This window comes from Peromyscus californicus, unplaced genomic scaffold (assembly GCF_007827085.1).
Source record: "Peromyscus californicus insignis strain IS unplaced genomic scaffold, ASM782708v3 Scaffold_3__1_contigs__length_106647218, whole genome shotgun sequence".
NCBI classification, from domain to species: domain Eukaryota; kingdom Metazoa; phylum Chordata; class Mammalia; order Rodentia; family Cricetidae; genus Peromyscus; species Peromyscus californicus.
Window position 1 is genome coordinate 90,048,231 of NW_026294551.1, and position 24,531 is coordinate 90,072,761.

Sequence of the window (24,531 nt, forward strand, 5' to 3'; positions counted from 1 at the left end):
ATTCCCGATTCTCTCCTCCCCTACTTTAAAAAAAACAAAAAAAACAAAACAAAACAAAAAAACACAGGAACAACAGTAGCAACACCCAAGTATGAAAGATTGTACCAGCATGTTCAAAGTCTACCTCTGCTTACACAGGGCTTGAGGTATCCTGATCAGAAGTAAGCCTGAAAAAAAGCAGCTGCTCAGAGTTCAGCAGGCCCTTCCCCAGCAATGATCCAATGAAATCCACCCACCTCCTCTTACTCTTGGTGATGTTGCTCACCCCACCCCACCCCTGCCACTGCCAGCTGAGCCCGTTTCCTGAGGCACCACCATCCAAAGAGAAGGCTATTCAGGATGTTCCACGTCCCCAGCTAGGAAAGGGAGAGTGTAAGAGAGAAAACACCCTTCATTTCAAACAGCCGCACACTAAGTTAATTGTAGTCCAGTTTAAATTATACTCTTTACTGTGTCTCTCACTCCATTACTCAGGAGACTTTTAGAAGTATGGCGATTTTCTACTCAGGAACCTCAACCACTCCCCTGGCTCAGCTGCTTCGAGTTACTTGGTGTCATCCAAAGGGGACCAGAAGAAACCAGTGTTCTCAGGAAGGCTGGGTCCCATAAGCAGGGAAGCTGCTTGGCTGAGTCTGAATTCTAAAAACATGTAATAGTTAAGATTACCCCAATTTTCTAGAAGACACTTGATAACATAAATAGTAATTTAATTGGGAGGAGAAATTTGGTTATGAATCCAAGATAAATTAGTTGTGGTTTGCACTGTTCTTTTGGTTCTTCATACAGTTTGTATTTTGTCTGTTATATGTTCCTTAGAGAAACGTGTCTAACCCTTTAAATGGCTGGTAGAAGTTAGGGTGCAGTGATTCGTCTTCATATAGACAGAGCCAACATATTTAAATCGAAAAGGGGCAAATACTACACATGCATGCACGCACGCACGCACGCACGCACGCACGCACGCATACGTGCTTCTAACTGGAAATTAAGCATTATAATGTTAAAGCCACAACCTGTTTTCATGGGAACTCCTTGAATTTTTGAAATGTTTGTTTATGGCAGAATTATTTCAGGTTCATAAAACATCACACAAATAAATGACCAATTGTAGTCCTCGTTCAACAGCTCTCAGGTAGTCTAGACTTCTCTAAGGCTTCAGAGTCAGTACCTACATGAGATCATGTCTAAGGCCTCAGCATATCAGTATATAACATCTGTTCTCTAAAATAGAGAACTAAATGACTAGACTTTGGATTATAAAAATATTAAGAGAACTGTATATAAAACAGTTTGCCAGTCATCATTTAATCTTTCCCAAAAGCAGCACTAAATTCATTTTCTCCCAATGACAAAGATAAAGAATTTACATAATTATCCTAGCCATCACTCTTTCATAATGACATAAAAAAACTTAAATGAAATTAATGAAGCAAGCTTTGTGCACTAAATTTCAACTGAATTTCATGATTGCCTTCTAAAGAGATTATTATAAATTCTTTTGCTCAGCAACAAAGAGGCACAGATGGAATCACCACTTGCCCACACATTTAAGCTTTCCGTTTTTAAAAAAAACGTTCAGTGATGGAAACAGTAGGGAAAGACCCTGAACTTTAATATATAAAGGAGAAAAACATCAAAAGTGTTTAAAGTAGAAGGTCACAACACCCTTGGCAATCAGGAATTAAATGTAGAAGATTCTTATACTAAACCCACAGTTCTTAAATCCTTATGAGGTGAGTGTATGAAGCAAGTGAGGCAGAAACATGCTTAACAGTACAACATGAGCCCATCACATATATATCTAACAGGCTCCTTAGATATGAAGGGATATGTAAACAGACACTACAAACAATTATTATTGCTTACAGTATGCAGATTTAGCATTTTATGCCTGATACACACAGGAATCATTGCTGATAAGTATGTTGAGTCCCATTCCTTCCAAAAATTGAAAGCAAGATTTATTCTAAAACAATGTAAAGGACTCCATTTTCATTATAGTCAAAGGAAAAATAGGATATTGACTCATAGTTTAGTCACTATCTGAAGAACATCTGCAGTGCTGCAATGACTTATGGACTGCATTGTTCTTGTAGTAATCTTGAGGTCTAATTTGGCTTTCTAGTGAAATGAAACATACTGGATATCAAATGGCTTTTATATATCAGATTTAAGATATTCCACCACTAACATGGAACAGAAGTGTCCTACATATTTTAAGTACTAATTTTGTGTCTTTAGCCAACACATCTGACTCCATCCCACAAACTACTTCCTACTTTATTCCTACTTCCCTTTATTCCCTGCACATGCTGAGGGGAAAGCTCCATGATTGTCAGAGGTATTTTCTACATATACATATGAGAACATAGTTCATGACTACTTCATGTGTCCAACCTATGCTTCAGAAGGCTGAAAACAGCTGTGCTTGGATTTGGCTTCAATCACCTGAATGTCTAACTAGGCGAGCATTGCTGGGTCCTGATAATCTAACAGCATTATAGCCATGCTCCAGGTGACACATGGGGAGATCAAAACTCACAGACTCAGGCTCTTGGCATAGGAGTCTGGATGTGGAGCAAAGAAAACAAAATTGGTCTCTGGGGACAAGCTTCTGTGGATTGTCACTGGCACTGGTTATGGAGAAGGCAATACACAGTTTCCAGGATAAAAATAACCTAAGGACTTGCTAGCTGACCTCAGCAACGACACAAAGATAAAGCCTAGGGAGGACACTTTTTCTCCCCAGACAGCTGAGGCCCTGCCACGGAGCAAATGACAGTAACTTAAAAATTGTTTTAAAACAGCATTTAAAAAGTGATTTTAAAAACCATAAAAGCTCTAATATTCATGATCAAATGAAGACTAAGTTTTCCTTTTGAACATCTGTTAAAAGTTTTGAAGAAACCAGGTAGAATCAACAACACATTCATGAGAAAATTCAAAAACTATCTTTGAAGGCCCCTGGACATATCAAGTATCTTATTTGTTGATGGCAAAAATAAAAAATTTAAGCCCCTGTATCAAGGAAATATTTTTTCCAAATGGAAAATGCAAATTCTCCTTTCTAACCTTTTTTTCTCATTTAAACTAATATATGCTGCAACAATGACTCACATTATTGTTCCTAAATTAATTTTAGGCTTTATGATTTAAACACAAACATATCTATGAGGAACTACAGATAAGAGATAAAATAAATGAGGTCATTCATGTTTTATGAAATTACCTCAATACAAAATTATCCTAAATGCAAAACTTGTCTTTGTGTGATTAAATCTTTAGAACTAATCTCAAGTTAAAATTTCCATTTTTCTAAGAGGTATGATGTTCTCATAGAAGGAATGGTGGCTTTCTGCTCAGTTTCTGAGGAAGGAACACTAGGAGAATGGCTTACTGCACACATGGCTGGCAGGAGGACTTAGTACCTGATGCAGAGGACAATGGATTGTTTTCAAGACATTAGAGGTCATGATTAGTTTTAAACAACATCTGAAGATAGATTCACTACTCAAGTCAAGCACAGCAGTGTGAACTCTCTAGCTCAAAGAAGAGTTATTGGAGATGAAGTATTGCCCTGAACAGAGCTGCCATTTTGCTAGGGAAGACTACACTGACCCAATGTTCAGGGCTTTTTAAAGCCAAGCAGAATTATAAACTAGTGTTTTAGGGCCATGTCTTCATCTGTGGATTCCTTCTTGCTTTCCTGAAGAAAAAAAAAATTGTGAAGTTCATTTAATACTGAAACCTAAACTGAACCAGGCTTCCTCATGTGATGAGCATGATGAAAGACTTTGTAGATTCAACTCTTGAGTGTCTTCTACAGCCAGGCAGATATGTTGACTTTGACAAGACACATGCTGTCATTTAAACCTCACAATCATCAGCACAGCTGTGAGGACAGTTTAACTCCAGAGCTGTTCTTTCCACTGTGCCATGCTGCTTCTTAGAAATCACAATTCCATAAACTCCTCATGCTGCCAGGAGACCATCTACACATAATTCTCTCTGTCACTTAACTTCTTATTTCCTATACAGAGCTAGCTGAAGAGATATAAGTAAATATCAGTGAGGATAAATTTTATATGGAATGCAGAATAAAAGTGGAGTTTAAGCCATAATAACCAAACTAAAAAAGAAAAAGTAACCTTAAATATCTTGGCTAAAACTGATAAAACAAAGAAATTCTTCAGATAATTATTCATTATGTGCAAAACTCTATATATTTAAGTACTAGTTAGAGGCTTGCTTCCTAGAAATGTAACATAATAAATTGTATCTACTGCTGTTCTCCCCACCTTTCCCATCATCTAGAGCAATGCTTCTCAACCTTCCTAATGCTGTGGCCCTTTAATACAGTCCCTCATGTTGTGGTGACCCCCAACCATGAAGTTATTTTCACTGCTACTTCATAACTGTAATTTTGCTACTGTTATGGATCATAATGTAAAGATCTGTGCTTTCTTATGATCTTAGGTGACCCCAGTGAAAGGGTTGTTTGATCCCCAGATGGTTCATGACCCACAGGTTGAGAACCACTGGTCTAGAACAAGGGAGGTTCTCAAAAACACTGCTATAAGAATCTAGTAAACAATTAAAAAATAAATGTCCTTCACAAACTTTTCCTAAAATTAACTTATGCAATAATTATAGACTCACAAGCAAGTTACAAAAGGTAGCACAGAGAAGCCCTCATTTACCCTTTATTCCATGTTCCCAAACTGGTCATCTCTTATAGAGTACAAAACCAGAAAACGGACATAGATTCTCTTTGAGTTACTTTGAATAAGTGGAATTTTCTGGTGCTAAAAGTGGTCTTAGACTCTCATTTTAATGACAAGAAAAGGAAAAGTGGAAAAAGCTGAATTACAGCCATATTTAAAAATAGAAAACTCTGAGAAACTCAGAAAGATCATATCTCTTCACATATGGAACTCTCACCCAAAATCCCTTGAGGCATTCAGTAAGGACCTTCCAAATATTCCTAAGCAATTTCAAATATCCTTATTTTCAAGTGACCTCATTAGATGGATACACACATTTCCATACATTATTTCACATATCTCTAGGACACACAAAGATTCCTCCTGGGGGATATGGAAGCAGTTGGAGGGGAAAATAAGGAGCAGTGGATATGACCATATTTCAAGAATAAAAACAAAAACAAAACAACAAACCCAAATAGTTTGGAAGAAAAAAAAGTTTATGCTTAAAGGCTCTACTGTCTCAGTGATAGGACAAGCTTTCCTCTGGGAAAATTGGGCTAGGTTAGTCAGCACCGCAGTAGGCTACCTTGCCACTTGGACTTCAGTGCAAAGCTCTATGTCCAGCACAAGGTGGCCTCATAAACACCAAATAAATAAATGAGCAAATGTATTAAAACTTGGGTGGACTAACCTAATATACTAAACATTCTAAATGTCTTTTTTAAAAAAAGAAACGTGCTTCCTAGTAAACTGAGGTTCTTACAAAGAAAAAGGTTGCCTCTTGTGTAGTAGTTTTCACAAGGACTCCTGAGAACACCTACTGTTGACTCAAATTCTCCTGACACATTAGAAAAGAACATGACAAATCCATAGTCCACGTATGGGGTGGGGGTCCATGCATCTGTATTTGACTTTTAAGTCTCCAAGTGACTGCAAGTCTCTTACCGAGGTGAATGAAGCAAGAGGGTAGTAAGAAAGTCTGGCAAAACTGGGTACCTTGTTCAAGAATGTAACACTGCTAGTCACTAACAGACTTGAGACCAGAAGCCAAGAAGGAAGAGGAACTTTTTAAATATCATATATAGAAAAAAAATTCTATAAATTAAATTCTAAAATTCTATAAAATAAAACATTTTAAACAGAAACTGTGGACAATTTTTTAAATTGTAAAACTAGACCAAAAGTTGCCAACATGCCTACAACATGGTATGTAGTTATTGTCATATTTAAGAACCTCAGGTCTCTCAGAAAGTTTTTGTCTGAGATACAACAGTCAAGTGTATGGTCTTTGAGTTAACTGCCCACTCTTAGCAATGAGGATTTGTTCAGTACTCTTAGTTGGTATCATGATGGGTTCTACTGCAGATGCCCATCAAATAAATTTGACTTTTTAACAAAAAGAAGTTTATGTGTAGAATTGATACAACTTACTAGACACAATGACTTAATAATAATGATACTGCTCAACAGACTAAGTATATAATACACTGTTAACTATTTACTAAAATAGAATAGTTCCATTTTTCAACTTACCTTTAATGGAATCATTTTCAGCTCTCATTATGTCAATGAGTGAGCTCTCCAATGAATGCATGTCAAATGTTCTGGGGCGATCCTGTAAACACAAACAGACACAGACCAATTTTAAAATAGCATTTTAAGGTTTGGAGATAACACAGTAGCAGAGCACTAGCATGTGTAAGGCTTAGTTCCTAATAACTTCCCTCCCCACAGCATTTACCTACATAAGAGGAAAATACGTTGCATTTAGTAGGACACAAGTCAAAAAGCACACTTACTCTAGCACTTCCAAAACATCAAGACCCACAAAAACATACAGAGCTCATTAGAGACTGCTTTTATTTCTGACAAGAATTCAACAAAAGCATCACTTTTATTAATAAAGCATAAACCATTAAAACAAGCCTTTACATTAAGAACAGTAATGAATGTAAAAGAAAGCTAATCTTCTCCATTACTTCAGACTAGACTAATAGGGCAAACCTTTTCATACTGTTCCAATATCTCTCTATTAGTCTGGCAGATCCCTTAAGTTCAATGCCAGCCAACTGAATCAGTAAGTCTCAGATTGAGCCAGTTCAATCAATGAGCCTCATTCAGTGAGAGACCCTATCTCAAAAAACAAAGCTGGAGAGAGATGGAGGAAAGAAACATGATGGACACATATGGGCGTGCACACACGTACACACCTACCTTAGCCAGGACATACACTACACCACAAATACATGCGCATACCCCCCCACCAAAATAGTAATTTTGATATTATCTGTCCTCTCCAAGAGTAATAATGGATAATGACACTAGACACTGTTTTGCTCACTTTGACAGAGCTTTCTTGTCCCCCTACTCTCTCCAAAGTAACAAGTCATTCGCTCCTTAAAGAACCTAGTCTTACTTCCAATGGAGGACAAAGGACAATGATCAGAGTGGATACCTGAACAAGAAAACCCAAATCCCCCTTCAATACTTATTTACTTGCCAAACTAGGCTTGACTTTGCTGCCATTAAAGTTTAACAGAAAAAGAGCATGGGGCCCCTGGCTTAATCAAGTCAGTGAGAAATAAGAAAAGTTATAACTTCAACGGCTCTAGCATTCCTCAGATGAAGGGAATTATCTAGCAACAACTAAAACTGAAGCTTAGCTTGAGAAGTTAAAAGTGCATGGAAACATTTTAAACTCAGGGAGGAAGTGATAATACATATATCTGAGCCCTCACCCTTTACCCAAAGACCACTCTCACAGCATTCCAGAGACTTCCACAGGAACCTAACAAACAGGGTTCTGTAACCTTCTCTGCAGGTACTCACATGACTTTTCACTTAGTTTCTGTTGTTGTTTTGTTCTTGGTAGTAAACTCAGGCCCTATGAATGCTAAGAATCCACATAGCTCCTAATTACTTTTTAACTCAGCATTTCTGATTGTTCAAAACCAAACAAATGTCTCTTAAACCAACACCTTAGACTGTTCCACCACACTTTTACTTGCTGGAACCTCACTTCATTTTGATATCTAACTTCTAGGCTAACAGGGCATATCTTCCACTCAAGCTTATTTTCTGATCAGCCTGACATTTCTCCCATCCTTTTTCTGTATCACTTTGCACTTTACTCTTCCTCATCTTGCCCACATCCAGACACTCAGCAGTGTTCCCTGAACCCATGGGTTGCTGACACTCTGCATGGTTAGGAGTCCAGGTGAAGTTACATCTGGGTCTAAATCCACATTAGAAGAGAGAGTATTACAGGTTTGCCTCTCGGTGAGAGATTTGGGGTGAGAATGGGGACAAGGGTTGGGGTGAGGTGCTTTAACATTTGATTCTGCTCTACAGGAGGGCCACTCCAGAACTGATTTTTTTTCCCCACCTTTTCCTCCTGACTTTTCCCTCTTCAGCTTTCTTTTCTCAATTGGGTCCCCATAAAAGTAGGACATACAGCCAAAATTAGACTTTCTAAGGCACAGAATGTATAAAAGGGGAGACTGCTCTATTTTTAAGGCTTCAAGTGCAACATAACATCAAAACCCTTACTGCAATTTCTTTTGGAAGTGAAGTGGATCTGAGGCATAACTCAAGGTTTGGAAGTCAACACCAAGTCACACTACCTCAATCCATAGTAGCTGGATATTTCTTCTTTTCAGCGAACTATGAATTATGCCTGTCCCTGGGTCATCACCAAAGCCATAGCCAGTACAAAGCATTCACCTGTTATGTCCTCTGACAATGTCCCATGAGCAGGACCTGTTTTATATCAAACGCCCCAGTATGGCACTGATCTCAAATGGGTAATGGTGAGCTAAGACAGTCCTACTACTTTGCCCTACAGGACTGCCCAGAAGGACCTGAGATGGCAGAAGCTTGGTGGTGATATCTTTGTTGAAATATCATTCTCTTTGTGTCCACACTGTGAACTGGGTTAAGGAGTACTGCCCACCCTTCCGCATCGTTATGTGTCAAGCACATCTACAGGATGGAGGTGCTCAAAATGATTGCTAAACCGACATGTGGGTGAATGCCTTGGAGTGATTTTTAAGCATGTGAAGTATTTCTTCTCTACTTAAGGTTTGTTTATTATATTTCCCATTTCCCATTACAGCTGTTGACTTTCATTTGCCAAAATAAACAATAGGGATAGGAGAACAACTTACTCCATTACTCTTTTTCATGGAACTAGCAGTAGTAGCCTTGTGATTTCCAGAATTTGCATTTTGCCAATCACAAAATGAAGAGAAAAGAGGAGCAGCAGCTGATACAGAATATAACAGTAGTTCTGTGTGGCTTCTTTTCTAAAAGCTACTTCTAGTAAGTCAAGAAAGCTTCTGTTTGCTAATGGGACACTAGAACTTAGTAAAAGATCCATGGCTATCTGGGCCCCAAGTATACTGCCTGGAACATAGAGGGCTACTAAATTGAATAACCACTGACATTAACTGAAAAAGTATACCAAACTAGAATCCTAAATGAAAAATGTAAATTTCAGTAATTTTTAGATTAAAATCCCCTTGATTCTTTTACACCCATACTATTTTTTTTTCTTTGAATTCATTGTGATTTTATTACAGGCTCACAAGTAAAGGCCATATATAAACTTGGGTCAATTGGCACTGACACTCAGGTACAGTGTGTTGAGACAGACTCCCAGGTTCTGTACACTTTTAGAAGGAAAGAGCCTCAAGAGACCACTAACAATGAAATGCAATGTCTGAGGGCTTAGTGGCATAAGCACTATCTTCTTTTCAACCCCACTGAAATAGGGGTGAAACAACCCAAGCATATTAGCAATTAGACTCACTACAAACTACACTCATATAACATTTGTTTCCTCAATGCTGTGGTAACTGAAGGGGTTCAAAAGTCACATATTTTGTCATTAGCTTCTTATCAATGGAGATTCGAAGTTTATCATTCTTAATTTTCTCCTTTGGTGATCTTCTCTATTTTTAACATTTAATTTTTTAATAATCTGGTCTTGTGCCAATGGGAAGTACGTAGAAGGGTACAGATACAATAGTAAGGCCAGCATACAAGAACAGAACAAACAATGCCAGTTTTCCTATCAAAGACCAAATGGTTGAGTTTATTAAGGAGGACTTGGTTTCCAATTTTTTCCCCCTCTTTCAACTACAAAATGGATCACATATAATTGCTGTTTGTTTCTAGGATCCATTTCCCAGAAAGTAACTGTAAAATAGAGTATTTGTCAAGTGACAGTTCTTCTTGATTATCCTTGAGCCAATGGCCAAAACATGAACATCAGCCTAAGTCAGCACAATGCACATTAGACTCTAGGAAGCCTCAACTCTTCAGGGCACTGCTGTCCTCCACGATGCCTTCCTGGTCCAGCAAAGGAAGGGATTTCATTGGATGCCCACTCGCTCCTTCCTAGCACAAAATGCTTTTCATTTGTTTGTACTTGCAGAGCTGGCAATAGAATCCAGGGCTTTCCATGTGCTAGGCAAGTGTTCTGGTAAGGAGCTATATCCACCGTCGATTTTCTTTTGGTTTGCCAATATCCTAACTGCCTGGGCTCTTCAGTGATGTATATTTTATCAATTTTGACAACTATGTCAAAAACCAAAGTTGTGAATTAAAATCACTACTTAAAGTTCACTTTTAGCCTACAAAAGGCAGAGTCACTGATAGTAAGAATTGAACCCTTTTTTTTCTTAGTACTGGAGATTGAACCCAAGGCTTTCCATATGGTAAACAAATGTTTTACCACAGAACTATAGCCCCAGTTCTCTTTACAGGGTTAATAGCCCACTATGCAAATATAAAGCAAAATAACAAGTTTTTTTTTTTTAATTTACCCATACAATTTGCTAGGGAGAAGATCAAATAATATCTTGTAAAAATGAAACAAAACCCTCCCCCGCAACCAACAACCATATTTGTTTCAAACCACCTTTGCCGGTCTCCCTCGGGAGAAGAGTTGAACTTCTCTGTACTGAGCACCATAAATAAGTACTCACTGTCAGTCTGTGTACTTTATTAGCACTGTCATAATTATAAGTCTCAGAATCCCTAAGTTAGAATGTGTTATTCCCATTTAACAATTAAAAACAAAACTAAGACTAGGGAAAACTCATACAATTTACTGCATAGGCAGGTTCCTGCAGAGTTCAGCAACATAGATGTGATTCAACGTCATCCCAAAGCCGGGGACACCACCTCAGACAAGGTAATCACCACAGGATCACTAAAACTGTATTTGCACAAAGTGGGGGAGGGGGGCTTTGTTTAAAGGACTCTGAGGGCATAAACATACAGCAAATGACTGGAAAACAATAAGCACTTAAATATTACTCAACTAAAGAATGAACAAAATGTGTAAGGGTGACAAGGATAGAAAGAGAAATCTGAAAAACACATGAGGAAACAAAGCCCCCGCAGGGATGACACTTAGCTAAGGCACACACATTACACCTATGACAAACACATTGGCAGGCTATCAGCTGCACACCAAAGCAGCAGGGCTGGTTCTGATAGTAATAATACAGGCAGCTAACTTCAAGTAGTAATCATCTCTCTCAAAAGCCTTATATAATTGTATATTCAATTATCTCCTTTCATAGATGAACAAACAAGCTTACAGTAACAGAATTACTTTATCCATGTCAGGTATGTATATAACAGAATTTGAACCCAGACCTTCAGCTCTAAAAACCGTGAACTTAATAACTACCCATGAATATAAAATCATTTTCAAGGCTCCACAAGCATCTTTACTGCAATGGTCTGACTTCACTTTATTTTGTAATTGTACAGGTTTTGTTGAATGTGTTTTGTTTTTTAAAGATAGGCTCTCCCTGTGTAGCTCAGGCTGACCTTTAGCTCTCTTCTGTTAAGATTACATTTTCCTTCGTGTGCAAGTTGGGGTAGGGTGAATGTGTGCCCTGACACACCTACTGAGATCAGAGACAACATGTAGGAGTTGGTTCTCTCCTTCAACTCAGGTGATCAGGCTTGGCAGAGGTACCCTTGCCAACTGAGTGGTCTTGCCTGACCATAGCCTCCAACTCTTGATCCTCCTGCCTCAGCTTTTCACGTGCTAGAATTTCAGGCATGGTACCACTAGACCTTACTTGTTACACTTCATATTAAGTTGCATGTAAGTAACTGATTCTGAGAGTCTGGAACTCACCATCCCCTGCCTCAGCCTATCATGTAGCTACAATTATAAGCCACATTTTGTTTTTAACATTCAGATGATGATCTAAGTCAAAATGTTGTTGCTTGTTTTTTTGAGACAGGGTCTCACTATGTAGCCTGGCTGGCCTAGACCTCTCTATGTAGACCAGGCTGGCTTCAAGCTCATAGAGATCCACCTGTCTCTGCCTCCTGAGTGCTAGGATTAAAGGTGCATGCCACCACGTCCAATTGCCTATGTTTTTTATACTTGATGCCTCAGAATCACATGGGAGTGTTCTTATACTTGAGGATGCCTCACAGTCACACAGGGGTCTTGTTTAAGAACAGATTACTGAGTCACCTCAGATTCAGTATGTCCAGGAAGAGCGTAATAATTCATATTTCTGACAAGTCTCCATATGAAGTCAGGGACTACACATAAGAACTACTATGGTAAACAATCCCAATCAACACATTGGTTTCATTAGCTATTTGGGGGTGTGGTTTGCATCTTATTATCCTTATTATGATCCTGATGGGTACAGTCCACCTCTTAAGTGAGCTACAAGAAACAGTTTAACTTTCCTTATAAAGAAAGGGGCTTGTTCTCCAGACTGAACATTTCCAAACTCTATACAGCATACATCTTAGCAATACAAATCGTTCAATTTCAACAAATGGGCAGCTGTTCTTGAAGAAAGCAAGTGGTTAAAAGCAAACAAAATAATGAATCTGGCACCTAGACTGTCACTATGATCTCTGGCATCTATAATCTGTTATTTTAGGCATATCATTCTTTTTTATCCAACAACATAGAATACCTGACTTCAGATATTAATAATGTGTCTCCTCTCAAAACTGTTGCTCAAATGTCCTATAAGTCTTCTCTATTTAAAAAGACAGGTGAAGCACATGCTCATTCCTTTTTAGGTAAGAGTCTTAGATTCCTTTTAGTTAGATTCCTCCTGAGTTAAGAATCAAGTCCTATCATTAAAGAGCTATTTAGCATATCCTGGTCCACATTAGTTTACCTGTATAAAAAGTGTAGCAGTATGATCTCAGATTTATACTTGAATCTTGGTGTAAAACATCAGTACCTACCATTTGTTAAACATTCTGGATTTTTCTTAAAAATCATTTATAGAGGGAAATTATTACCTCTATGAATTCCCTAGGACTAGAGACTCTCAAGGCAAATTTCCTCATGTTTCACTCTTATTTAAGGGGATATCCACATTCACTAGAAAGAACAACAGAAAGAATCCCATTAGATAGTTTGTGCGGGATGTCATTTTGTGCTCAGAGAGTATCTTCAGACTAAATTTTCTCACTGAAATATATCCCATGCTAACCACTACTACCACCACTCTTTATTGCCCCTTTTTATAAACCTGGGTCCCTGTGTTTGGGTGCTACCAGACTGGCATGATACACAAAATAGAATTGATTCAATACAACCAGATCATTAAGAGTCCAAGGCAAAATTCAGCTCGCTACTTTCTTCATTCCCTTTCCATGATCACTTTCAGCCTGCTCTTAATCCATATCAGGCTGGGGAAGTTTCTCTTTCTGGCTTAAATTTTCCCTGGTGAAGAAGGGAAAGGAAAATATTTTGGTTCAAAAGGAAAGTCTATGCCAGTGTGTCAGCTGCCAAAACAAATAGGAAGCTTGAAAGTTCTGGGAGAGCTCATATTTAATCAATGCTAACTATGGGAGTTTTAATCCAAGATTTTCCAAAATATAAACATTCTTCTTGGATGAAATGCTATTTGTGTCCACAAATCACAAAGAGGTGACTGTACAGTTAACCTTCAGGACTCTACTTCCAAAAGGCCTTACACTCCAGCAGAGAGTAAGCTTCTTTGCCTTGAGTCCCTCAGCACTCCCATGCTGCACCAGACAGACAGGCTGCTGATTATCTCTCTGGATAGGACTGCACGCTTCCTGTAGCACAAGTACAGCATGCACTAGGAAAGCAAGAGGCTGTCTTGTTCCTCCTGGCTCTGAGCTGCATTTCTCACACAAATTAATCTGCATTAGTTTCTTACAAGTACCATATGAAGTCACTAACTGTTGTTATTCCATTTTAGAAAAAAAAAAGTGTAAAGTCACACTGTAAGTGGTAGAGTCAAGCTTCAGAGGTGAAGTTTAAAAATTTATTCAAGTAAGTCATATCATAACCTAGAATGCTCATTACTGACATGTGCAAGGTATAAAATTCTTTGTTGTGTCTGCATGGCCTGGATGCAGGTAAGTGTCAGGGGTGACATCAAAGAGGTAATTACAGATGTGAAGAAGGGACAAGGTAAATACATTTACTAGCACCTCACATTTCTTTGCCATCTCTCTTCTAAGTCAGTACTTTCTCATCATAACACCTTCAACGAAGGTAAAGAGTTCTTAATTAGGCTACTAAATAATTCTAACAGAGCTCTAAACTATAGCTGAATCACTCTGATCATAGCTCCATTTGGTTCCCACATGAACTGATAAATCAGAAGATCTCTTCAGAAAGCCTTTAAGGAAATTGCCTTTTATTTCCCCTTCACTAAATGTCATGTGTACTTACGAATTTTGAGTATTATAGAATCTTTAAAGTTGTTTTTTAAAAAAGAAAACTTGTTGCCACTTACTTGAATTAAAAAAACCAAACTGGCAATTTAGACTCCATTAGTTCAATGGAGTCCCTTCTTCTTGGCTATTTAGTCATTTTGACCTTGTTGGAAGAAAGAAATAGTTAAAATCCATTCAAGATTTGATTCCAAATCTCTACTTACTGGATAAGTGATCCTGGCACTGTAATGTCACTGAATCTTGATTTCACACACATAAAAAGAAATACATTATCTCTGTAAAATTGTGACAAGGGGCCAAGAAGACGGCTCTGGGGTGAGGGTGCTTGTTCTGCAAGCATGGGGACTCAAGTTCAAAGCACCCACATAAAAAGCTAGACATCCTGCTCTTAGGGCTCTTTCCCTTCTGTTGGGTTGCCTTGTCCAATGTGGTATGATGGTTTTTCACTTTATCTTATTACATTTTATTTTGTCATGTTAGGTTGTAATCTCTTAGAAGCTTGTTCTTTTCTAGTAAGAGACAGAAAGGGAGTAGATAGGAGAGGTGGGGAGGAGCTGGGAGAAGCAGAGGGAAGGGAAACTGTATCAGGATATATTATATGAGAAAAGACTATTTTCAATAAAAGGAAAAAATAAAATCTAAAGTCCACCAAAAAATAAAATTAAAAATCTGGGCACAACTTCATGTGCCTGTAACTTCAGCATTGTGAAGTAGAGACAGTCAGATATCAGGGGTTAGCTGGCCAGGAAGCCAGGCCAAAATGGTGAGGCTTCTTGTACAGTGAGAGACCTTGTCTTGAAGATACCCAATGTCCTCCTCTGGCTTCTGCATGTGTACACAAGGGCAACTGCACTGCACACTCATATGCACACACCCACACCAACAGAAAACCGGTGAGAAGTAAAGGAGACATGGTATGTGACAGTGAGGCACAATGGCTGGCAGCTAGAAGGCACCCAGTGAACATCCCTGCATGCCTTCCCTCTGTGGCTTTTTCTATATGAAAAAAGAGTGTGAAAGTCACATTTTAAGAACAGGTTATTGGCATATCTGAACAACCTAGCTCTTCTGTGCTTTACCATGGCCGGTTTCATTCAGGTTATCATAATAAGCCAAAACTTCTGGATCCAAAAATATCACTGGACATGTTCTCCTATCTAACAAGCTATTCAACACAAGAGGCCATTGGTTTAAGGAAAGTAAACAAAATTTAAACGCTGCCCTGAGAGACTGAGTCAGGTCACAGACACACGAAGACCCTAAATAGCTGTCAGAGTTCCTCTTCTCTATGTCTGCTTGGCCAGTTCAGGGCCCAGTCCTGCAGGAGAGGGACTGCAAACCCAAAATACACTTTTTATGCCTAAGCTGAGACTTCTGTTTTATAACTCTTAACATCTCTTTTTTTGTGACCCTGACAACAATGACAAAAAGCAGTCAGTGCTCAGTCTCTACCTAACAAGGTCACCCCATCTTTATCCCTCTCTGTACAGTCTCCTAGGCAGAACACACTCCTCAGCTCTCAAGTAGAAGACAGAAAGTTACCAGACTGTACTCTTCACGAGAAGGCCTTCTCTTGCCATAGTCAAATATTTCTAGCCTACAATCCATCAAAAACAGTAAATACCTATATATTGGAGAGAGATGAATGAATAAGGTTTGATACACTACACAGGCTTCCAAAAGACCCCCAATCTCTGAATTCCTTTTAAAAAACAAAATATGAACAGAAAAATAATCCCCAAAGCACAGGCCTGTCCTGTTTTTTAATTCTTTCCAGAGATCATACCCACAATTCCACAGCAGCCTAGAATTAGAAGAAAGCCAAGATTAAAGATTGTACTCTGCTAGTGGATTTTCTAGTCAGCAGTAGCTGATTTGATGGTTTAGTTGGGTTATTTGCTTTTTTTGATGGCCCAGAAAGAGGTGAAGCAACCGGTGTATGTGGGAGTAACACCAGGCTGAGCAGGGAAAACAGGCTGAGCAGGGACGACAGAAATGTGAGCCATCAGTATCTTTAAAAGATACTTGGAAGAGTCTTTGTGTACCCTTTAAAGACTCTGTACCTTTGAGAAGTGTATACTTTTACAATGAAACCCTACCACGTCTAGATATATGGCAGAGAAGAGTTCTGAGGTGTAGGTGAGAGAGGAGCCAGTGACAGCCGAAGCCAGGTGACTACTTTGTCTAGTCAATGTTTAAAATTTTCCATAATAAAAAATTAAAAAAATACATGAGGGAGAAAACCTTATTTAAAAAAGGGGGAAATCACCAGTCAGACACTATATTTATTGGTGTTCAGGAAAATAAAGATTATTATGTAGCCTGAGTCCCACTATTATTTATGTTCAAAAATTTTATTTTTAAAATTATACTTCATTTATAAAAATTCTTTAAATTAAGTTCAATTATCACATACGAGTCATGCAATGATTTCCACATTTAAATGACATTTATTTTAGTGTGTGTATATGTGTGTATGTGGGTGTCTTGTGTGGGCATGCACAAATGAAGATCAGAGGACAATCTGCAGGAGTAGGCTATTTCCTTCCACCATGTGCTGCTCAGGAATTAAACTCATGTTGTCAGGCTTGGCCACAGGTGGTCTCACCTGCTGAGCCAACTTGCCGACCCTGACTAATATTGCTATTGAAAATCTTGTTTTCTTTTAATAACAGAATCTTCTGGAAGACAAATATTAGACATATTCTTATTTTACTCTTCAAAGGGCCAGAGAAAAGAAATGAGAAAAAAGGGAATAATCAGGAAAAAGTAGCATGCTTGTCCTGGGTTATATGACTAATAAACAGCAAAGCCATATTTAGAGTCCAGATCTGATCTGTCATAACTAAGATTGTTTTAGGGGTAAAAATGTTTTTGAAGTCTCATGGACAATAAAGTGACAGCAGATGTTTTACTAGCTAGCACTATGAACCTACTAACTAGATGCATCCCTGTAGGCTTCCTGAAAGAACTATTATTTAAATTGTTACATCACATTTTAAATACAAGTATGGCTTTGAAATATATAATATCAAAGGATTAACTATACCTTACTTTAGTTGTAGAAAAATGATTGGGGGATATAAAAAAAAATACTGTGCAAATTCAAATTGTCCAAGCCCAGTATAGCACAATATGGGAAGTATTTGAATAACTTAAGGCTGAAGTTTAATAATTCAGCCCATAAACATGAGGCAGGGCAATGTATAGTGATCGGGTTTTCTTTGAAATGAAGCAGGACCAGAATTCTGCTATGCAGAGGTTTAAAGTCTGCCTTTGGTGATACCATTCTGTCACAGAGTGTAAGTAAGTGTACAAAGTAGCTTATGTAAGAATTTATTCACTGCCAGGCGGTGGTGGCGCACGCCTTTAATCCCAGCACTTGGGAGGCAGAGGCAGGTGGATCTCTGTGAGTATGAGGCCAGCCTGGTCTCCAAAGCGAGTTCCAGGAAAAGCGCAAAGCTACACAGAGAAACCCTGTCTCGGAAAAAAAAAAAAAAAAAAAAGAATTTATTCACAAATTTCCAATTTGGCTATTTCTATTTTATTAATAATGGTCACATTTACATATCACTTCTGTTATATCTACAACTGAATCTGTTAGTTTGCCTTAAAGTTTAATCAATTAGATACTGAATTAAAATGGAGTTAAATTAATAGGTTAGTTTATGATTTGCTTATAATGTTAAGAAAAAAATGCATGCTAAATATCACTCAGATATGAGCAAAGGTTAGAGATTATAAAATACATTATCAAATCATTTTTGTGAGAGTCTTATACCTATTTCATAACATAATTGCTCAATAAATTTATGCTAAAAATTAAAATACAAAAATAAAATAATTATAAAATATATATTACACTATATACTAATATTATCTATGTTAATATAATATTAAAAAGTTGCCGGGCGGTGGTGGCGCACGCCTTTAATCCCAGCACTCGGGAGGCAGAGCCAGGCGGATCTCTGTGAGTTCGAGGCCAGCCTGGGCTACCAAGTGAGTCCCAGGAAAGGCGCAAAGCTACACAGAGAAACCCTGTCTCGAAAAACCAAAAAAAAAAAAAAAAAAAAAAAAAAAAAAAAAAAGTCACACAATATCCAATTTACTTAAAAAATAATTTAATTATTTTCATTTTATGTGCATTCGTGTTTTGCCTGCATGTATGTCTGTGTGAGGGTGTCAGATCTTGGAGTTATAGACAATTATGAGCAGTCATGTGGGTTCTGAGAATTGAACCAGATCCTCTAGAAGAGCAGTCAGTGCTCTTAACCACTGAGCCAACTCTCCAGTCCACAATATCCGACTTAAATCTATGGTGCTATTTCCAACTTCTTATGAAAAGTCACATAGTTTCTATTAATATATTGTTATTTTAATATATAAGCTTACTATATATATCCTAAATTTAATATATCCATTATAGTATATAAAGTAAAACATGTTCTAAAGTTTTTTCTTATTTTGAATAGGGTATCACTCTATAGTCCAGGGTGACCTGGGACTGGTTATGTGCCAGGCTGGCCTTGAATCTGTGATCTCCTGCCTCAACCTCCCAAAAGCCTGGGAACAATGTGACACCACAGGGCTTTCAAGATTATTTTCACTCTATCAAGACAGAAAAGTCGTAAGAAAAAATGAATTTAGACTGTAAAATTCAAACATAAGCCTAAGTTAATTTTAACAGTACTTTCACTATTTCTTTCCCGGGAGCACCACCAAAGATTATTCTTACAAGCTTACACTAGTGAACTAAATACCACCTTCCTAGTTTCAATTAACAATAACCATATTCACTAGACTTGCAATAAGTAAGCTTTTCCTGATAGATTTCAGAGCAATTTGTTGATTATATTTCAAGGCTTCCCTGAAAACAATACAAAATAATGTTAAAAATTCTATGCTGCGGGCTCTTGCAGAGAACCTGGGCTCTGTTCCCAGCACCTATATGGCAACTCACAACCATCTATAACTCCATTTCCAGGGGATCCAATGCCCTCTTCAGGTCTGCAAGTACTAGGCCTCATGAAGTATATAGACAGACATATATAAAGGCAAATCACTCAGACACATAAAATAAGAATTAATAAATCTTTTTTAAAATGAGGGAAACACAGAGGGAAAGGTTTAAAAAAAGGTCTACCAGCCGGGGTGGTGGTGGCACACACCTTTAATCCCAGCACTCGGGAGGCAGAGGCAGGCGGATCTCTGTGAGTTCGAGGCCAGCCTGGGCTAGAGTGAGTTTCAGGAAAGGCACAAAACTACACAGAGAAACTCTGTCTCAAAAGACAAAATAACAACAACTACAAAAGGTTGTTCATTTGCCAGGCGGTGGTGGCGCAGGCCTTTAATCCCAGCACTCGGGAGGCAGAGGCAGGCGGATCTCTGTGAGTTCGAGGCTAACCTGGTCTACAAAGCAAGTTCCAGGAAAGGCACAAAGCTACACAGAAAAACCCTGTCTCAAAAAACAAAACAAAAACAAAAACCAACAACAAAAAAAAGGTCTACCCCAGTTAGTTTCAACTCTATTAGGAAATAACAGACCTAGTTAGAAGCCCTCTATGAAGAGGAAGAAGTTATACCTCTTTGCCAGCATATTTTCCAGTATTTCAATTCTGACAGAGCTAGAACTATCCAACACATATTTTACAATTCCAAAATTGGTTTCTTTCTAAGTCAAGCAAAAGATTTCCTGTGCAAAAATCTCTCAGAATCAAATTAAGAAAAGATAAAATAGAATGAGGTCGCATGTTATAATGTTTACTAATTCACCAAGACTTGTCACCCGAAGCACTATAATTACTTTCTGATTATAAGCACACAGTGTGATACAAAATTTTAAGGACACTAAGTTGACACCATCAAGTAAGTTATCATGGTGACAAGAATTACTTGTGTAATTAAGACAACTTAACAATCCTGTGATGTTGTGTCTAAGGTAAGAGCAAATGGAGCACTAAGTAAAGTCCTGAATTCTCTCTCTACCAATCAAGATTGTGGGTAATCTTTGTGGTCACTTTCCTGGTTCTTAGCTAATGGAGATGGGATCATAAATGGAGCTTTAGGTAATAATATATAGACTAAGGAATTCTGTTCTACTTTTCCTGTAAGGACAGATCTAGGCATCACTCCAATAAGGTACTATATTCAAATATAATTACTGGCAGGCATCCCAATCTATTATTTGGTTTGGAAATTGGAGCTCCAGGATGTATCTGGCAGGACAGACAGGACTTATTTTCTCCTTAATGTAAGGGTCAAATCATACTTTAGTCACATGAATATGGGCCTTGTCTCTTTATTTTGAAGTCAGGACAATATAACCAAAAGTTACAGGGTTGAGAAGTCCTCTGAACTCCATGCATGGACAGTGGCATTGGCATGCACATATAAATACAATAAACAAATGTAATAAAAAATTTAGTTATCGACCTCAACATTATGAAGTTTAACATTTCGAGTTGATAAACAAATATGGCATATTATTTTTTACTTTTAAAACTCAATGAGCCAACTTTTGTTTTTTAATGGAAAGCCTCATGTTGCTCAAGCTGGCCATGACTTCTAGACTCTCCAACCTGCCTCAGCCTCCAGAGTAGTAGCAAGAACTATATTGAACTTACAATCAGCTTTTGGTCATTACATATAGTTAACTTTTTCCCTTTCATCTTACATGCTTCTGAGAGGAGTTCTTCTCACCCCCAACTTAAATCTGTATTAGGATTTTGTAAAGACGTATCATAGTATAATGGTTAAGATCAAATCTTGCATGTGAATAATTTCTACTTCATAGGATTATTGAATGAATTAATACATACAAAACACAACATAAAAGGCAACTTATATATTATTAAATGTACATTAATCTAATGCGTCTGAAAACAGGATTCAAGTTATGCCTTTTCAATTCATACCATGACGCTTTAGACTAGGTAAAAACTCAGAAGCAATTTTTAATTAATTTTTTTCTCAAAATATACCTCCTTGGTGGATCAGTTAGGGGGCTATTGGGATATATAGTCAGGGCTCATAAATGTGGACAAAATGTTGAAAATGGACAAAGAAAAAACTGTGGAGGAGGTCAGGCAAGATGGCACACTGGGTAAAAGCTACTACCTGAGTTTGATCCCTGGATCCCCTTGGTGGAAGGGATAAAACTGGCCCCTGTAAGTGATCTTCTGACTCCCACATGTACATGTGTGCACACATACAAAACAAATAAAAATGAAAAAACCCTGGATACAGACAGAACAAAAACAAACCTGCAGTAAACAAATGTAAAAAACATTCTAGTTCATTTCTAACTAAATAAATGTTGCCCAATATTAGGCAAGTTTCAGATAATTTCTTTTTAATATAACAATGATATCCTGTTTGCATATGAATATTATAACCTCATACTAAACCCACTACCAAAAATGATGGAGATAGGGAGCAGAAAACAATCCACTTTCTAATCTTTCCATATTTGAAAAAAAATTTTTTTTTTGGTTTTTCGAGACAGGGTTTCTCTGTGTAGCTTTGCGCCTCTCCTGGAACTCACTTGGTAGCCCAGGCTGGCCTCGAACTCACAGAGATCCGCCTGGCTCTGCCTCCCGAGTGCTGGGATTAAAGGCGTGCGCCACCACCGCCCGGCGAAAAAAAAATTTTTTATTTGGAGACAAGGTCTCACTCTGTAGCCCTGGCTGGCCTTGAACTCACAGAGATCTGCCTGCCACCCAAATGCTAGGATCGAAGGTATGCACCATCACGACCAGCCATTCTGTATTTGAACCAGGTTTACTGGCCACCCTTTTTCTATCCTCAGCATAACAGACAAGAAAAAACAAGAGGAAAAAAAATTCAGTGCTGGAAATCAAATTCAAGCCTTATACAGGTCGGACAAGTGCTCTATTACTAAAATCCCCAGCCCTCTGAAAGGGTTTCTAACAACAGCTTTTAGTATCAATCTTAGTCCGTCATTTAATCAATCAATTTAATCACTAAAGAAACTGATCCAAAGGATTCCACATGTTCAACACATCCTATCTGCACCACAGGGAGAAAACCTGACACATATCTATAGATATTTTATTTCCTGAACTTCTCATTTTCCCCAAACAATTCTTTATCATAAGTCAGTAAGCTCAGAATGAGAGCGTGACCATGAGGTCACATAAATTTGCTGTTAGTGTAACGAGTAGCAAATAAGAAAGAAAAGTATATTCAATTCCCACACTGGTCAACCTAGTTAAAAGGTATGTGTTTTTAAAACTTTATTTATTTTATTTTCTGTGCGTTGGTGTTTTGCCACGGGTGTCAGGTCCCCTGGAACTGAGATTACAGACAGGTGTGAGCTACCATGTGGGTGCTGGGAATTGAGGGCTCGTAACTGCTGAGCCATCTCTCCACCTCCTAAGATACAGTTTTGTTTTATTTTTATAATATATATTTTATTATTTTTTTATTTTATGTGCATTGGTGTTTTGCCTGCATGGATGTCTGTGTGAGGGTGGGTCTTGGAGTTACAGTTGTGAGCTGCCATGTGGGTGCTGGGATTTGAACCCAAGGTCCTCTGGAAGAGCAGTCAGTGCTCTTAGCTGCTGAGCCATCGCTCCAGCCCAAGGTATTGGTTTTTTAAAATTAGCAATACATAAATAGTTCATAAGTCACCTTTGCATTAAATTGCTTGAAATTTATGCTCCAAGGAATATTAAAAACAACTTTTTAAAGCCACTGTCAGTGTCTTGAACAGCTATTTATCTGTCACTACATAACAACTGCACTTCAGCTTGGATAAAAATAATGTTTTCTAAAAGCAAAATGCCAACAACTTTTTGACAGAAAAAAAACTCTTAAAAATAAAAAAATTAAACACTAAATTTGACCAAATATTTTAAGACGCCTTGCACCTGTATCCTTAAGGAGTGAAGAGATATTTATTTAATTCCTTGGACTGACATGGAGCTCTTTTAGCAAACTTTCACTTCCCTTAAACAGGAACACTATTTTATAATATGCTTTAGTCCCTGCAGAACTGTATCTAAAATAACCCTTTTGCTGTAACACATGTGTTACATTCATGTACAAATAATTTTAATCCCATGTTTAGTTTCCTTATCTGTAAATGGGATAATTATAGAACTCACCTTGTGGGTTTGTTGTGAGGACTTGTTCAGTGTACCTTATTCCTTTCTATAAATTTTCTAAGGACACAGTAATGATCATACTCTATAGCATATGAAGTGAGTGTTGCAAGTGATGTTCAGCTAATCTGAAATTCCCTTTACTTTATTTCTGTGATATAAACTGGCTGTTCATTAGTTCAAAAACATCAAACAATGTGACTCCTACCAGATAAAGGATATACTAGTAGCAACAAAGACAAGTGATCTTTGCCTGGATCTATTTTTAGGAATGGTTTAATTATCTACACCCCTAGTGTTAACAATGGAAAATAAACAAGTGGGTGAAGGGCATCACATACCAAAAAAAAAAAAAAAAAAAAAAAGGCACAGCATTCTGAAATCAACATCTTCATGGTTTTCAAAAAGAAATGGTTAGCATTTAGAAGGCCCTGAGTTCTACACCCAGAACTGCAATAGTAATAATGATTTTAAACATGACAAAAAAAATCATCTACTGTTTCTCCCTAAGTAGTAGTCCTTACTAATACAAGAAAGGTCAGAGTTTGTAGAGAGATTTAAGAGGAATTGCTGAATCCATCAGTTCAGACTGCTCAGACTACAAGGTTCATGTCTAAATATAACCAGGAGGAAAACTGCAACCTAGTAGTTAGCTGGTTTCAGTGAATCCCTACTTTACAATGTCAAAAAAAGGTCATTTTTAGTTAGTTCCTTCAGATAGGCAGAAAACATTCACTAGTTTCCACAACAAAACACATATCTGCTACATATTACCATTCTTCCTCAAGCAAGAAGAAAATTCTCTTGTTAAACAAGAAAGGTATCATAACTAATTAGGGTATCACTAACTACCTGATATCTGTAATTATAAATGGAAAAATTAAAGCCCAAGAAACAAGTGACTATTTTGTTCCAATTACACTCATTTGCTAAAATAAAGACTGGCAATCAACTCATTTTCTAAGATCTCTAATGTG

The 24,531-nt window shown here is 37.8% G+C and overlaps 1 protein-coding gene across 4 annotated transcripts in view; it reads right to left on the reverse strand.

Annotated features, from left to right (window-relative positions):
• Positions 1–24,531, reverse strand: part of Cpeb4 (cytoplasmic polyadenylation element binding protein 4) — a 64,368-nt gene that overhangs the window by 37,619 nt on the left and 2,218 nt on the right. For all 4 annotated transcript variants that reach the window (XM_052758907.1, XM_052758909.1, XM_052758908.1 and 1 more), the window contains exon 2: positions 6,240–6,321. In XM_052758907.1, the coding sequence (XP_052614867.1) occupies positions 6,240–6,321 (82 nt within the window). The remainder of the gene's footprint in view (positions 1–6,239; positions 6,322–24,531) is intronic.